Below are 16,160 nucleotides of genomic sequence, written 5' to 3' on the forward strand. Positions count from 1 at the left end.
AGAATAAAACAAATATGGAGCGCAGATAGACTTTGTTTTTGCTGACAACTGTGCACATGTGCAGATAATCAAATTGCCCTGTATGGATGTTTTGTATGGATGTCTCCTTAAATCATGAGGTGGCTTTTAAAGGGGGCACTTACTGTTCTGTCTTGTCTGTCATGAAAATATGACAGTATGATGTTCCTCAAACCTTTTGTTTGTACATGGTAGCAAATCAGAAAAATAGCTGCTTTAAAGGGAGGAGATTGGAGCTAATGAGGCTTGTTTAGGAGCTGAGGGGGCAGCTAAATAAGATAAATAAGGATTAGTTTGCTCTCTCAGTCATGAAGATCTGCTCTAGTAGACTTCATTCATCCATCCATTTTTTTCCCCATTTATCCAATTAAGGGTTGCAGGGAAGCTGGAGCCCATCCCAGCTGTTGCTGGTTGCAGCTGCTTCGAACCCCTAGTCTTTCTGTTTGCTGTGAGGTGACAGTGCTACAAAACTGTGGCACCCCTCTGGCAGAGTACAATAATAAAAATATGGAGCAATAATAGGCTCCATTAAACACCACAAAAGTGACCAATGTCAGGTGAATATTGGATTTTGTAAATGTAGTTGGGATAACTGAATTTGAATCCCCGATGTTGATGTTGTTACGCATTTATCTGTGTATTATTGGAGAATCTTTACCTCATAATATAAAGTGAACCCTGAGGCCCCATTTGTTGTGATTTGGCGCTAAATAAATAAAACTGAATTGAATTGAATTACTGCACAATAGCCCACAGTCAGTCGTTTATATGGTTCAGACAAATTTAATGAGAACTTGTGAATTAGCTGTATTTGCTAGAAGGTACATTAAGACTGAAAACGGGGAGTTTGTTTTCAGTCATCTTAGACTAATTCAACTGCCTGCTGGCTTAAGCTTTATGTTTAGCATGCATATATAAATATGGCATCAATTTTTCCTTCTACAGTGCTGCAAAAAAGTATTTATCTTTCCTGATTTCATTTTATATATATATATTTTATATTTACTTTTATATTTTTATCATGTATAGACGTTTCAGATCACGCAAATGAAACAAACTTGAATATAAAGATAACTTGAGTACATACAAAATGCAGTTTTTAAATGATGATATCATTCTGAACTCAGCTTTTAAAACATAAATGTGGGTAATCACAGTTAATTCATTATTTAACAAGGGGGACAATTGCAAGGCGTGCTTGGATAGCTTTATTCCCCTTGAAATATGAAATCATCATTTAAAAACAGGATTTTTTATTTACCTGGGTTATCTTTGTGTAATTTTAAAATTAGTTTGATGAGCTAAAACACATAAGGGTGACAAATGGGCAAAAAAATAATAAAGTAAGAAATCAGGAAGGGGGCTAATACTTTTCACTGCACTTTAACTCTCAGCAGAAAGACAAGAATTGCAGATTATTCCTTTAAAACTATCCTAAAAAGTTAAATAGTCTAAAAAGTTAAACAGCAGCTCAGCATTCAAGGTCATGAATAATCAGTGGAAGTATTTCATGTGTGCTACCTTCAATTTTCAGTCTGCAATCAGTTGCAGGGATCTGTCTCCAAGGACAATGTGACCACTTGGTTTGCTTCCTGATTGCTTAATTGCTTCCTCAAAGTCTGTATACTCACACTGGCATGCGCCTCCTCTGCTTCATATCCTCGTGGTGTAATTTCCCCTCCTTTAAAACTTTTCTAATCACACTCTAGTGAACATTATTTATTCACTTTATTCCAATTTTCTTTTCTGTCATTTCTCCCTCTGTGGTTCCCCCTCTTGTCCTCACCACCTTGATCTTTTTTTCTCTCCCCCTCTTTCCGACTCACTCTGCTGTCTTGTTATTGTCCCCCCCCCCCCCCCCACCACCGCCACCACCACCCCTCATCATCTCTTGCCTTTCATCCCTCACTCTGTGACTCACCCCTTCACCTTCCCGCCCCGTTTCCCCCCCTCCCCCCCTCCCTCTCTGTTTTCTGTGTCAGTAGAACCCTTATGGTTACACAGATATACTGACTGTTGGCTGTGCCGTGGGGGTGGGATGCTGTTTTGGCACTCCACTAGGAGGTACTGTACATCTTCCACACTGCCTCTCAGCCACAACCTCTGCACCAACCGTCCTCCTGTACTGCATCAGATTCTTAGACCTGTTTGTTTCCCAAAGGGGACACATTATGCTTGTCTTTATTTCTTTACATATATAATATGTCTGATTTGTGAATTATTGAAAGTGAGCATTACTATTACAGTCACTGAAGACCAGTGACAAATATGCACTTAGTTGCCATTTTAAAAGATACACATGTGAGCAATCAAATAGCTCAAACAGGTCAGCCACACCTTCAGTGGAAGCAATATGTACTCTTACAATGTACTCTCCTCCAAACCAGTGACTGTGACCACAATGATAAACGTAAGTAAGCTCTGCGTAATTTCATGGTAATATTTCCCCATCTCACATTGTAAATACACTTTAGGCTAAATTATGGAGTGGATTAATCTTGCCTAGCAAGACTAAACTTAGTACTTAGTGCTTCAATTTACTTACAGTAAAATTATCTGTTTCCTGTAAAAACCTGACTTTTTACCCCCTTATTGCAGTGTACATGCCCTTAAGTATTTGTAGGTAAACATAATTACACTGTAATTTCAAATAAAATATATTGAATTTCCATTTTTATAAAGTGTTACTTGAAAGTTATAAAGAGTGTGAGTAATTCAAAGACTCAATACTGGCTCATATTAAAAATCAATAAATCCCCCTTAGTAACAGAGGTTAGACAGTTCAACGGTCCAATCAGCTGAAGTTAGCAAGCCAATAATTAAACTCTTCTAATCAAAAACTTTGTAAAGATCCCAGTTTTTTGATAGATCATTTACAGAACAGGTTAATAATCTCTTTATTAATTATCAGTGTGAACAATCATGAGCTGAAGTACCAACCAAAGTACAAAAGTCAACAAAACATCGAATGCTGTGCAAACGTTTTAGGCATTAAAAAAAAAGGGAAAGTTTCGAAGATAATGCCGTGAATAGTATTTAGTTAACTTTGACCACTTCTCAGCTTTTCAAGGTGTTTGTCAGGTAATTAGTCTGTCTCAGTGTCTCTTGTCTCTTCCTGTAATGCTGAGCTGAGGGGATTAAGGACAGACTGTCTTGTGCAAGGCCCGTTCTTACTGTCGAATGTGGCTCTTTTAATGACGGCGGCTTATTGTTTGGCCGTGTTGTCACGCAGCAGAATAATTTTGGGACGATTAAACTCTCCCCGAGGGCAGATGGGTGTGTGACAGATAAGAATCTAAACTTCTGAAATGCCTACAATTTTTGCACAGCACTATACTTAAGTCACTAGATGTATACAAAACAAACTAGAATGTATTTCCTGCTGACATGATGTTGGTCCCAAAATATGTTTTTTAAATCTTTTTTTAGAAGCTTCACACAGCTTTGATTATTGTTTTATAGCTTCACATGCTGATTATGTCTCTGTTTGTGTGTCAGAGAGCGAGACTACATGTAAGTGTGTGTTTAGCTGCGTTTGAATGTGTGTTAACTCCCCGTGGTTCTCCTGGTGTGCTTAATTACACCCTCAGCTTCAAGTGTTTTTGAATTCATTTTGTTGCTTTAACTCATAATACCGTCCTCTCTCTCTCTCTCTCTCCCTTCTCTTCCTCTCCTCTCCCTCCCCCTCATTTTCTCTCACTGTCCATCCTCATTGCTCTTCCTCTCTGTAATCCCTCCTCTCCCTCTGTCCTTCCTCCCCTTTTTTTCTGTCGATCCACCGTCACCAGGGGTGCTGTTTAGTATTGAGGTCACGTCTACCTACTTTGCGGTGAGGAATTACTGGCGGGGATACTTTGCCGCCACATTCAGTGCCTTCATATTCCGGGTGCTGTCTGTTTGGAACAAGGATGCTGGTGAGAAGGAGGAAATGCATATTCATCAGATACACACAAACTACTGATAAAAAGACAGCTGAGCTTGCTGTTTATTGAAAGTAGCTGAATATGACAGCTGAGTAATACTTGCTTCTTTACATAAACCTGAAATGTTTCAACACATCATCGCAGTCTTAAAGCAGCCCAGCAGCCCTGTAGCCTAAAATCCCTACAAGCTGCATTCAGGTGACCCTGTCTCTTTATTACAATACTAGATATTTTCACATTTTCATATATTTATCTTTTCCAGTGTAATTTTATAAATAATATATAACTCAGAAAGGGGCGATCATTACATAGCCACTCTTACCCAAACAGATTTGGGGAAATCTTCATTTTTTAAAGTCTCAAACCTCAGTTTCATGGAATTTATGTTAAAATATTACAGAAATGTGCCTGGGTGAATTTTTTTCTCTGTATTGCAAACGTAACCAGTTAGATTAGGTTAGATTTTTCAGAATACACTGTTCATGAATCTTCTTCACCGAAGCTCCGTTAATCAGTATTTACATTATTTAAGTATAATACTTCAAAGTATTTAAGTACCTCAAAGTATTTAAGTATCTGTAAGCTCTGTTTTCGTTGTTTTGGTTTTCAGGCCTGCAACTTTACTGTTTACTGCTCTTTTAATATACAACTAATGGACACTTTATTAGGCACACCTTGGTAGGGTTGGGCTGTTTTTACCTTCAGAAAGACTTTCATTTTTCATGGCATAGATTCACCAAATTTGGTCCGTATTATTATGATAGCGTCACACAGCTGCTGCAGATTCATGATGTGAATCTCCCGTTCCACCAAAAACCAAAGGTGCTGGATTGGATTGAGTAATGTTGACTGTGGAGGCATGTTTGAGAAGCAAGTTTGAGAGGATCTGAGCGTTGTAACATAGCACATTACTTACCTGGAAGCTGCCATTAGAAGATGGGTACAGTGTGGTCATGAATGGATAGACATGGCATGTAACAATACTCACGTAAGCTGCGGTGATTAAATGATGCTCAGTTGTTACTCGTGTGCCAGGAAAATATCCCCCACACATTAAAACACCAGCACCATTAGCCTAAACGATGATACAAGGCAGGACTGATCCATGCAATCGTGTTGGCTGCACTAAATTCTGACCCTAATGTCTGAATGTTATTATGCCAGACAAGGTTTTTTCAATCTTCCATTGTTCAATGTTGGTGAGGCCTCAGGTCCCTGTTTTTATTTGACAGGAGTGAAACGCAGTGTGGCCTTGTGCTGCTGTAGACTATCTACATAAAGTGCATTCAGAGATTCTCTTCTGCTCAAATAATCACTGGTTATTTGAGTTTCTGCTGCCTTCCAATCAGCTCAAAGCAGTGTGATCTTTCTCCTCTGATCTCTGGTATCAAGCAGCCAATCTCTGCAAACCCTGCAGGTGGTTGGATGGGAAAATTCCAGATCTCAGACCAGCTCGTACAGCACCAACAACCATACCATGTTCAAAATTACTTAAATCACTTTTCTTCCTCATTCTTACGCTCAGTTTGAACTTCAGCAGGCTGTCTTGGCCGTGTCTATATGCCCAAATGCACTGAGTTGCTGCCACGTGATTGGATGAGCCAATATTTGCACTAACAAGCAGTAGAACAGGTGTACCTAATAAACTGGCAGAGAGAGAGAGTTGTTTTTAAAAGTTAGGGAACCCATTGCATATTACATAGCAGCACATTGTGGACTGAAACAAGCCACATAAAGAATCATTTGTTTCCTTCAGGAGTTGATGGAGACATAAAAACAGCTAAGGGAGCTTAAATATCGGGCTCAAACTCATCAGGTGGACTGGAGTATTTGTTTTTTATTGTTATACTTTGTTTAATTTATCTTGTTGTCCCTGTTGTCAAAGTATTAGCATAGGAATGACAGACTGAGACCACATGTTCACTTGGTGTGAAACAGTTATTTCTCTCTTCCTCTCAGTCACAATCACAGCTCTCTTCAAAACAAACTTTCGGATGGATTTTCCCTTTGACCTTCAAGAGCTGCCTGCATTTGCAATAATAGGGTGAGGAGACTTTGTGAGCACTTGCATGCCTGCATGTGTTTGTGTTGAAATAATATGAGTCAGCAAGGTTCCTTTAATCTGCGATAGTCACGTAAAAGCTGCACCCTTGCTCCTTAACCCAGCTTTCTTTTGTCTTTCAGGATCTCGTGTGGCTTTTTGGGAGCGTTCTTCGTTTACCTGAACAGACAGGTGGTTCTCTTCATGAGAAGGCCTACGGCTCTTACACGTTTTCTAACCAAACAGTAAGATCCCCACACAGACGCAGAAACATAACAGAGACCTCCCCGCTGCTGTGGATTAATGTGGCGCTCAGCCCTTAAACTGCTGTGACTCTGGTAGCAGAAACTGTTTCTTGGAACTGAAACCATTTGTGCATTTAAATCCAATTCCTCTTAATGTTTCTCAGCTCCACTCTCCAAACTCATCAGTCTCACAACACTGGTCAGGACAGCAGCAAAGCCTTAACAACCTTTCAGCCAGTTATTCACTCAATGGGGAGATTCACTTACCCTCTGAGACTCAACAGTCAGGGAACATTAGTCTTCACCATTAGAGAAAAGAGAGTAGCAGCATCAAGAGAGCTCTACAATCAGCGCTGGTTCACACACACTGGTTATTTCTATGACAAGACAACTGTAGTCCACTGGGGATACGCTGCTTCTTTTAATGAACTCGTGTGTGTCTCCGTCTGTGTGTTGTCCCAGTCGTTTGATCTATCCAGGTGCAGTGACATTGATCATCGCCACCATCACGTTTCCTCCTGGATTTGGACAGTTTATGGCTGGAGAGGTCAGAATTCATCAATCTTGTTAATTCTCTGACTTTTTTCATGTTCATTTCTGGTGGTATTTTTTAAAACTTGATATGAATCAGGTGACTTTTCACTAAGTCCACAAACACTAAAACCTTATCTGTGAAAGTGTGGCTGTCTGTCGCATGATTGTAAATTAATAGGATTGTTCTTTTAATGTAAATGGACTGGAACATGTATAATTTGGCTGTAGCTCAGGTGGCAGAGCAGGTCAGCCACTAATCAGAAGGTAGGTGGTTCGATCCCATACTGCCTCCTCGCTGCATGCCAAATATCCTTGGGCAAGATACTAACCCCATATTTGCCTACTGGTGGTCAGAGGGCCCGGTGGCGCCTGTGTCCGGCAGCCTCACCTCTGTCAGTGCGCCCCAGGGTGGCTGTGGCTACAATGTAGCTTGCCATCGCCAGTGTGTGAATGTGTGAATGACTGAATGTAGTGTAAAGCGCTTTGGGGTCTTTACGGACTAGAAAAGCGCTATACAAATGCAGGCCATTTGCCATTTAATTTCTATTCTTCCTGAATATTTTTTAGACTACATGTCACATTTTAGGTTTTTTTTATTATGAACATGTAGCGTCATCAGGATGTGATGATTTTGTGTTTATGTAAACCTTGTTTAGGACAATTTTTTTTCCGTGTGTTTGTGTTTCCTCTTGCAGCTGATGCCTAGAGAGTGTATCAACTCACTCTTTGATAATTTCACCTGGACCAAAATCTCAGGATACCCTGCTCCACCCGGCCTGGGTCGCTCTGCCGCGTGGCTTCATCCTCGTGTCAGTGTCTTTATCATCCTTCTCCTCTTCTTCATCATGAAGGTATCTCTCCCTCCTTGCCTCCTCCTCACATTGTGTATGGAGTGGGTGTTGCCTTGAAAAGCACTGTGTGCGATAGCGTGAAAAACCTCTGGGATCGGTCTCGATCCTACTTTGATCCTGTTTTTGTGTTGCAGTTCTGGATGTCAGCAGTTTCCACCACTATGCCCATCCCCTCAGGTGCCTTTATGCCGGTGTTCATATTAGGTAAGAGGATTTTGTAATGCGAGTCTCCTGCTGATCTTCAGTTCAATTTGTCTTTACCAGAGTGCCTTATCTCTCTCCTCAAGGAGCTGCTTTCGGTCGCCTTGTCGGAGAGATCATGGCCACTCTGTTCCCAAATGGAATCTTGTTTGATGGGATAGTCTACCGCATCCTGCCAGGAGGTTACGCTGTCATTGGTCAGTCTGTTAACCTTCCCCCAGGTCCCCAAAGGCTATTTGAAGAGTTGTAGATTTAAGAAAAGTTCTTTCCTTTTTTGGTGTTTTATATTCTCTTGTTCAAGCTGCAGATTTAGCAGCAGAAATCACCCCCAACATGCCAAATGATCAGTTTGTGTGCTAAAATAAACAAATTATAATTTAAAAAGTCATTACAAAATATCACATTTGATAACAACTGAGCGTTGTAAGCCTTTTTTTAAAAAAACTAGATGTACTTTATCTGCCTCACAAGACCACTAAGCTCTTGACGGTCCTAAAGTTTTCTGATTCACTGTGTCATAAACAGTGTTGGTCAAGTTACTTGAAAAAAGTAATCAGTAACTAATTACTGATTACTTCCCCCAAAAAGTAATCCTGTTACTTTACTAATTACTTATTTTCAAAAGTAATTAATTACTTAGTTACTTAGTTACTTTTTAAAAACAGGATTTACAACCTGAATAGGTGATAAAGCATAGATCTTTCAGCCTAATTCTACTTTTTCTGCAAAATCCATCATACAAAATGTAATCAAATGGAAAAGTCTCTTTTTAAAACTTGTTTTATTAGTTTTAATCTTTTAACTTTATGCATCAAGCAAACATTAAATTATATGCAACATTCTCTGACTGAAAGAAATTTGTTTAATATTTAAACCTATTTTCTGCACATTCCAGCACATAAAATATTTTTTTGTGTGTGTTTACACTCACTCTTTCAAATAGATGCAAGTAAAACACAGCAGAAAATAAATAAAGTCAAAGACTAGTGGTCCTGTTGCTCTTTCTTATAATTTCTTTAAGTAATCTTCAGGATGGTTCCCCTGCCTTTTGTCCCATTCTCTGTCAAGATGATCTCACACTGGTTCAATAATGATGAGGTCCAGGCTCTTCTATTTTCTATCCAGATATGCTGTTACTGCATTGGTGGTGCATTTGGGATCACTTTCATGCTGAAAAGTGAAGTTAGTGCCAATCAGACACTTTCCAGATGGTGTTACTTGGTGGTTCAAAATCTCACTGTGCTTTTCACTGTAAAATCCCCAACACCAGTGACTGACACGCAGCTCTGAACTATGACAGAGCCTTGTCAGTGTTTTACAGACGGCTGTAGACACTCGCTGTTGTACCTCTCTCCTGACCTTTTCTGTATATACAGTCAAGCCCATAATTATTCATACCCCTGGTAAAGTTTGAGTTAAAGTTACTTTTATTCAACAGGCAAGTGGGTTTTTTTGACCAGAAATGACACAGGCGTCTCCCAAAAGATGATTAGACGATGAGCAAGAGGCATCATCCTGGGAAAAAATAAATAAATAAATCATCATTTCCAGTCAAAAAAACAAAACAAAACAAAAACTTGCTGGTTGAATAAAAGTAAATTTAAGTCAAAATTTATCAGGGGTATTAATAATTATGGGCTTGACTGTACAGATGATGATTTGACCCAAAAATTTTAATTTGGATTCATCAGTTTCATTTATCTCAGCCTTTTCTCCCCGTTTCCCTTCCTTAATAATGGCTTCTTGACAGCCATCCTTCCTCTGTGTCCATTTTTGCTTCGGTGAACAGAAGATGATCATCTGAAGGGCATGAAGGACATTTATCAGGTCCTGTGTCAGATTGTTACTGAATATTTTCCTCTTTATTAAGGGCATGACTTTCAGATAGACTTCATGTCTGGGTTATTTGGGGCATTTTTTTGCAGATTGAACTCAAGGTTGCTAGTAACAAAGTGTCTAAAGATACAACTTAAAATTGACTCTTTGCTAAGTTGTAGATAGAAACAGGTTTATTTGGTGTCTTTTTTAATGCTTGACTCATGGGTCAGTTTTAAGTGGACTAACAAACAAAACCATTCCTCTGAAAATGATGATGTACAATAATCAGGAGGAATTATATCACACCCCCCATCACAGGTGCAGCAGCGATGACAGGGGCTGTCACACATACAGTTTCCACAGCAGTAATTTGCTTTGAGCTCACTGGTCAAATCTCCCACATCCTACCCATGATGGTGGCCGTCATCTTAGCTAATATGGTGGCGCAGGGTCTACAGCCATCTCTCTACGACTCCATCATCCAGGTGAAGAAGCTACCCTACTTGCCTGAGCTGGCCCTTGGGCACATAAGGTAAAGTTAAAATACCTAAAAGTCCTTATTTTGTTTTTTATACCGCTGTCATGAAAGACAACCTGTACTTATTGTTGTATCCCGTCATTCCCAGCAAGTATAACATCTTTGTGGAGGACATTATGGTGCGCAAAGTGAGATTTCTGTCTTCTCAAGCCACCTTTCGGGAATTAAACCATCTGCTTGACACCACAACCCTGAAAACCATCCCCATTGTCGACTCCAAAGGTAGGATGACCAACATCTATGCCGTCTCTGTGAGCCATAATTGTCACGGCTGCGGGGGCAGACGTGAGATGAGTGTGAGATAGGATCCAGACGCAGGCACTGGCTTGAAAGTGAGCAAGCTTTATTTAACACAGGTGGCACAAACAGAGCGAGCAAAGCAAAACCTCAAGGTGACCTAAACTGGGAATGACTAACAAAACGAACCTGAATGGATGACTCCGGGAGAAACACGCAGGGAAGAAACACAGACAGACTAGCAACTAACATGAGTGAACACACACTATAAATACACAGAAGGGAAAGAGGAAACGACACACAGGAGGGAGGAACAGCTGATTGTGATCAATAAGAAGAGACAGGGGAAACGCAAACTGAACACACTGGCATAAGACACAGACTTTCACAATAAAACAGGAAACTCAAAACACGCGCGAAGACACAGACTCAGAGTCTGGCTTTACACAGAGACCTGACTACACTAGAGGGAATACACAGGTAGGGATGACACAGAACAGAGGGAGCACGGAATTAACACTGGGAGGTCGAATAACAAAACCTAAAAATCAGAACTCAGGAAGTACCACGAAACTAGGGAGCTAGAAACACTAGGATAGAAACACAAAACACAAACAGTCACAAACCATGATGAAATCAAAAGTAAAAGTACAAAAACCAAAAACACTGGGTCACCGACCCAGGACCATAACAATAATACTTTATTACTATTCTCTGACCACCACCAGTAGGCAACGGGTGAAGTGTCTTGCCCAAGGACACACCGGCTGGGACTGTCGGAGCCGGGGCTCGAACCGGCAACCTTCCGATTACAAAACAAACGCCCAACTCTTGAGCCACGATCGCCTAAGGTCGCCTTAGGCCTTAGTAGCTTTCCATGATTAACAGTTCAAAATAATTCCTCTTAGCCTTGGTGCAGATCTTCAGTTGACTATCTGTCTGAAACAAGCTTCTGATTGGCCGCCCTCGTAAACAGAAGGGTTTAATCACATGTGGGTGGAGCTTCTGTGCGCAGAGGCAGAGCTGTGTCCATGAGATGATCATATTGGGGAGATATCAGCTCCAAATATATCATATCGAGCCAAGAGTAGAGAAAATTTTGAGAAAACAGCTTTTACTGTCTGAAGCCTGAGCTTTTGTCTAACAGGGATTACTCTCACCTCTTTTTTGGAACCTTGGCCACTGTCAACATTATCCATTGTAACAATATATATATATTTATGACAGAAAATAAGGACCATTAAATTCGTTTTTTACCTTAAAGTTATTTTTTCTGACTTGGTGCTAAGCTGATCTCATGTAAGTATCAACAGTTTCCCCCTGAATGCCAAACTTTTTCCCTGTGAAACTTCCTTTTTTGCAGAATCTATGATTCTGCTAGGTTCAATTGAGAGGACAGAGCTTCAAGCCCTCTTGGACTGGTGGCTTTCACCTCAAAGACGAGTCTTTGAAAGAGGTCAAAGTTCACCGGGTCAAGCCTCCAAAATCAGCTGGGAGTCATTCACCTTTGTAGATGAGGAGGGAGGCGAGGAAAGCCCAGACAAGGTGGAAAAATGTGACCTATTCCTGACCATCAGGTGTTGTTTGTTTGTGTCTGCAACCCCCTTACTGACAGCGTTGTGTCCATCAGACCACCACTCCTGTGCAGGAAGAATGTAATGGACCCGTTCCTGCCCCCAAACCTCAGGATCCCTCCACCAACCACACAGACTCAGGTAACACGTTATTTCCACTACATACAAGGACAGGTTCACTCATCCATGTCACTTGTCTCTACTCTGACATGCGTTGCCATACCACATCCCCAGACAAGCGCAAGCTGCCATCTGTCAGGAGGACCCTTCAAAGACTCTTCTCCTCCACGTCTTTGTCAGGCCAGACAGATACTCAGGTACTGGGATCAACCTTATGTATCCATTGCTTTGAGGCTAAACACTCAAAGAAGCAGTGCATCAGTGATCTGCTACTGAGTTGGCAGTGACAGCTAAGACAGGGATATCAGTCCAGCATGGCAGTCTAAGCCAGCCTCAATAATGTGATGAGGGGGGTGGGGGCATAACCTGAAGCTGACCTAGTGATAGCTTTTGCAGTAGGTAATACTTTAAAACCAGCAGGGGGCATCTATCTTTCTTTTCATCATTTGGTCTATCATCTCTTTCTTCCTCCACCTTTCTCAGGAGACCACAACCCCTCAGTTGACTGACACCATGTCTCCAGAGGAGGTACTTTACACTATTGATTGCGCAGCCCCATACTCAACGATGGACCAACAAACCACTCTGATAATTACAACCTATGTTTGCGCCTTCATCTCTCTGCTTTGTGATTGGCTGCAGATCAAAGCCTGGGAAGAAGCAGAGCTGAACAAACCAATTGATATGGAGCAGATACGCATAGACCCCTCTCCATTTCAGCTGGTGGAAAGAACGTCTCTGCACAAGGTAACCATCAAAAATCATGTACACATACTGGTTCTGCACTCTTACAGCTATGACTTATTTTCATGTCATGATCTCTGCTCACAGACTGGAAACGGGAGGAATAAACTCTTCATAACTAAACTATATTGAAACTATATCTAAGTTCATCTTCTGTCTAAAACAAACTGTTTAGCCTCTCTCCCATAAATGCTATGCTCCCTTTGAGCCAGCTTTGTTGTGTGTGACTGGCAGACAAAAGGTCAAAAACCCGGTTGGTAAGGTTTTTGTGCCCAGAGTGATTCAGTTAAGGATTTTTGACATCACTAACATCATCCAAGAGTTTCGGATTCATCTGTGCCAGCTTCAGTTTTCAGTTTTTTAAGTGCATACCAAGTCCACCTGTCTGCCAAATGTAGCTCTAAAGGAGCTTTCTGAAAGCTGTGATGAAACATTAGACTTATTTCAGCTTGGCCTAAGAGTTTGAACAAACAGAACGCCCTGTTTGTTCTTTGTCCATATGATAAAACTTTGAAACTTGAATTTTTTTATTATGCATCTATGTAGCAAAGCCGTGCATTTCCTCTTTTGTTGCAGAAAAATTGCTTATGAGAAACAGTGCAGTCATGCAAGCAGAACACTGTCACAGTACAGCACATCTAACACTGACTGGATCGTGTCCTCTCTCTCCTCTCTCATTACTCAGACCCACACTCTGTTCTCCTTGCTGGGTCTCAGTCACGCCTATGTCACCAGCATTGGTAAGCTGGTGGGTGTTGTGGCACTGAAAGAGGTAAAGTCACTTTTTGCTTTTCATTTTGTTTTAATTTATCGGCTTGTTTTTTGTCACCTCTCTGGGTTTGATCCGGTAATGTGGCATGACGAGCTGTGAACTGTTCTGTCACCATGTGCATCATTCTTTACGCTCTGATTCATGCAGTTATTCCACTAACCGCCCTCACAACTCATCTCGCTGGATGTTCACTTTAATGATCTTATGTTGTTGCTCTGCTTCGTGGTATGTTTGGGTTTTGTTTTTTTTTTTTGCTTCTGTGGATGTTTAAACCTCTTTCACTCTTGTAACAGTTGCAGAAAGCCATAGAGGGCTCAACTCGGAGCGGGGTGAGGCTTCGTCCTCCTCTGGCCAGTTTCAGAGACACCAGTAGGAAAGCCAAGAAGCACCAGCCTCCCTCATCCACCACTTCCTCGCCAACACGGGACAGAGACCTGTGGGGGGAGGGTAGCAGAAGGGAAGGGGAGCTGGTGAGGAGGGAGTCCAAAGACGATTCCCGAGGGAAGCCTTCAAGAGGAGCTCCTGGGTGTGACATTGCTTCCTCTTCCCCCAGCACCATGGAGAGCAATAGTAGCTCCACCTCCACAAGAGGGGCCGAAGGCCCTGCTCAGGAGGCAGCATCCCCCTCCACCTCCTCCTCTACCTCGCCGTCAGCCCCTGCCTCTCCCACGTCAGCCACCAGCCCTGTCCTCACACTGTCCTCCCTGCAGGAGGAGAGGGAGAGCGAGGAGTCTGATGAGCCCATTTAGGAGAAAACTTTCAAGAAGAAAAACTTTTACCTTCTTTTAATGTCACTCCTTTTCCGAAAAGACAAAGCTGCAGTTTAGATGGAGGAGTCAAAGCGACCTGCGGCTGTCACAGACATTCAGCTCTCGGTGGGCAGGAGGAACTGGTGCACACAAAGCTCAAGAAACTTTTAGTACAGGATATTTTTTTCTATTCTTATGATAGTTTCACTTTTCCACTCTTTAAAATCTCAGGTGCTTTCCCGTGTCTTCTGAACTGCTGACAACCGTTTCACTGAAGTTCAATCTTCCAAGCGTATCTCTGAAATGCCGAAAACAGCTGATTTTCACATGTATTAAGATCTGTTAATGTCATTAAAGGTATAATATGCAGCAATGGTCAGTTATTGTAAACTTGGCCTTGAGAATGAGGATGAGGGAACAGCTTTAGCAAGAAAAAAGCAATGAAGCATAATTTTCTAATTGTTTTACAATGATTGAGTTCTGAAGCAGAAATCACACAAGTCAGCAGGGAAGGTGCTGCATTTCTTAATTTAGTGTGAATTAGGTGTGGCTCTAGGCTATAAACTGGTGTTGACAATAACTATAACACGTATGATAACATTACCAGATAACATTGCATTAATACTTTCTGTAGTTTTTAAGTAGCTACTACCCAGTGTGTGACACTGGAAACCATAAAAACATGAGTGCCAGTCAGTAGTAGTTATTCCAGTCTAATTATTAAAATTTCTTTCTTATTTTGGATGTTGGTGTAATGAAAACATGCAATGAAAACTAACATCACAACAGCTCTTTTATAATATTTATGAGGAAAGAAATAGAGGCAGTGATGTAATCCCGCCCTCCTGTTGTTATTAGCTGGGGGCTACACAATCATTGCCCAATGCTTGCAACCCAGGAATGTACAGAAAACAGGAAAAACTGAATATATTAAATCAGTCTGTGCAGATAAATACAACAGTAAAGGAAAACTGAGAGATTTTACTGTTTTAGGAAAATCCTGCATATTATACCTTTAAGTACCTGTAGGGTAGCTGACAGTAAAGAATTGTATTATAATGAAATAATATAGTGATTAAGACTTAATTAATTTGACTGATGGGTCAAAGAGATCACACATTTAAAGTTTACTGATTGAGGTTAATTTAAAATTATAACTTGTTATAACATGTTTATTATGTATTTTCTGTATTGTGAATCTAAATCATTATTACTGGTTTGTAATTTTTAAAAAATAATAAATACTATATTTGTCCACTAACTTATTTGAGTTCTTTACTGCTGTTAAATATCTTTCTCAGTGAGGCTGGATGCAGCAGTGCTTCCAGCTAAATGCTAAAATAAATATATTTTCATTTGTTTCTGGATTGAGACCCAATGCTGAAAATGTGGGTTTTGTCACTCTTTGTCACTGAAGAAATATTTAACACATTAAAAAGGAAATGTTTTTATAGAAGGTTGAGATTAGCAGATGGAAAACAAAAGTTGATTGGAGAATGATTGATTTGACTTTATGGTCTGAAACAGCAATTTTGCAGCACCCCCAGTTTACTTAATCCTGTATCAGCGTACCCAGGAGAAGATAAAACAAATAAAACTTTATCCAGCAAACTGCAAATCCTTTTTTAATTATAAAGAGAAATCTTCTATATTTATCAGGTTTATTTGAAGAGACTGTACTCAGATGGTTTTAGTAACATTATCACCTTCAAGTTTAGCCTGAGCTAGCTTTAGTTTAGTCTGTTAGCATGCCAACATTAGGAAAATGTCAGCAGCAGAGAGCAACAGTGTGCTG

At 40.7% G+C, this 16,160-nt stretch overlaps 1 protein-coding gene across 2 annotated transcripts in view; it reads left to right on the plus strand.

Annotated features, from left to right (window-relative positions):
- The window catches only part of clcn1b (chloride channel, voltage-sensitive 1b), a 33,382-nt gene extending 17,763 nt beyond the window's left edge, over positions 1-15,619 (plus strand). The window contains exons 7-23 of one of the 2 annotated variants that reach the window (XM_006802898.2): positions 2,004-2,082; positions 3,807-3,932; positions 5,901-5,985; positions 6,126-6,227; positions 6,690-6,774; positions 7,457-7,612; positions 7,747-7,816; positions 7,900-8,010; positions 9,950-10,163; positions 10,258-10,391; positions 11,770-11,951; positions 12,037-12,121; positions 12,215-12,297; positions 12,584-12,628; positions 12,743-12,847; positions 13,530-13,616; positions 13,910-15,619. In XM_006802898.2, coding sequence (XP_006802961.1) covers positions 2,004-2,082; positions 3,807-3,932; positions 5,901-5,985; positions 6,126-6,227; positions 6,690-6,774; positions 7,457-7,612; positions 7,747-7,816; positions 7,900-8,010; positions 9,950-10,163; positions 10,258-10,391; positions 11,770-11,951; positions 12,037-12,121; positions 12,215-12,297; positions 12,584-12,628; positions 12,743-12,847; positions 13,530-13,616; positions 13,910-14,365 — 2,205 coding nt within the window. In that variant the 3' untranslated portion in view covers positions 14,366-15,619. Of the gene's footprint in view, positions 1-2,003; positions 2,083-3,806; positions 3,933-5,900; positions 5,986-6,125; positions 6,228-6,689; positions 6,775-7,456; positions 7,613-7,746; positions 7,817-7,899; positions 8,011-9,949; positions 10,164-10,257; positions 10,392-11,769; positions 11,952-12,036; positions 12,298-12,583; positions 12,629-12,742; positions 12,848-13,529; positions 13,617-13,909 lie in introns of both variants that reach the window. The other variant, XM_087848252.1, reaches the window with a different exon arrangement.
- Positions 15,620-16,160: the final 541 nt, after the last annotated feature.

This window comes from Neolamprologus brichardi, chromosome 11, assembly GCF_056152115.1.
Source record: "Neolamprologus brichardi isolate AB-2024 chromosome 11, ASM5615211v1, whole genome shotgun sequence".
NCBI lineage: Eukaryota > Metazoa > Chordata > Actinopteri > Cichliformes > Cichlidae > Neolamprologus > Neolamprologus brichardi.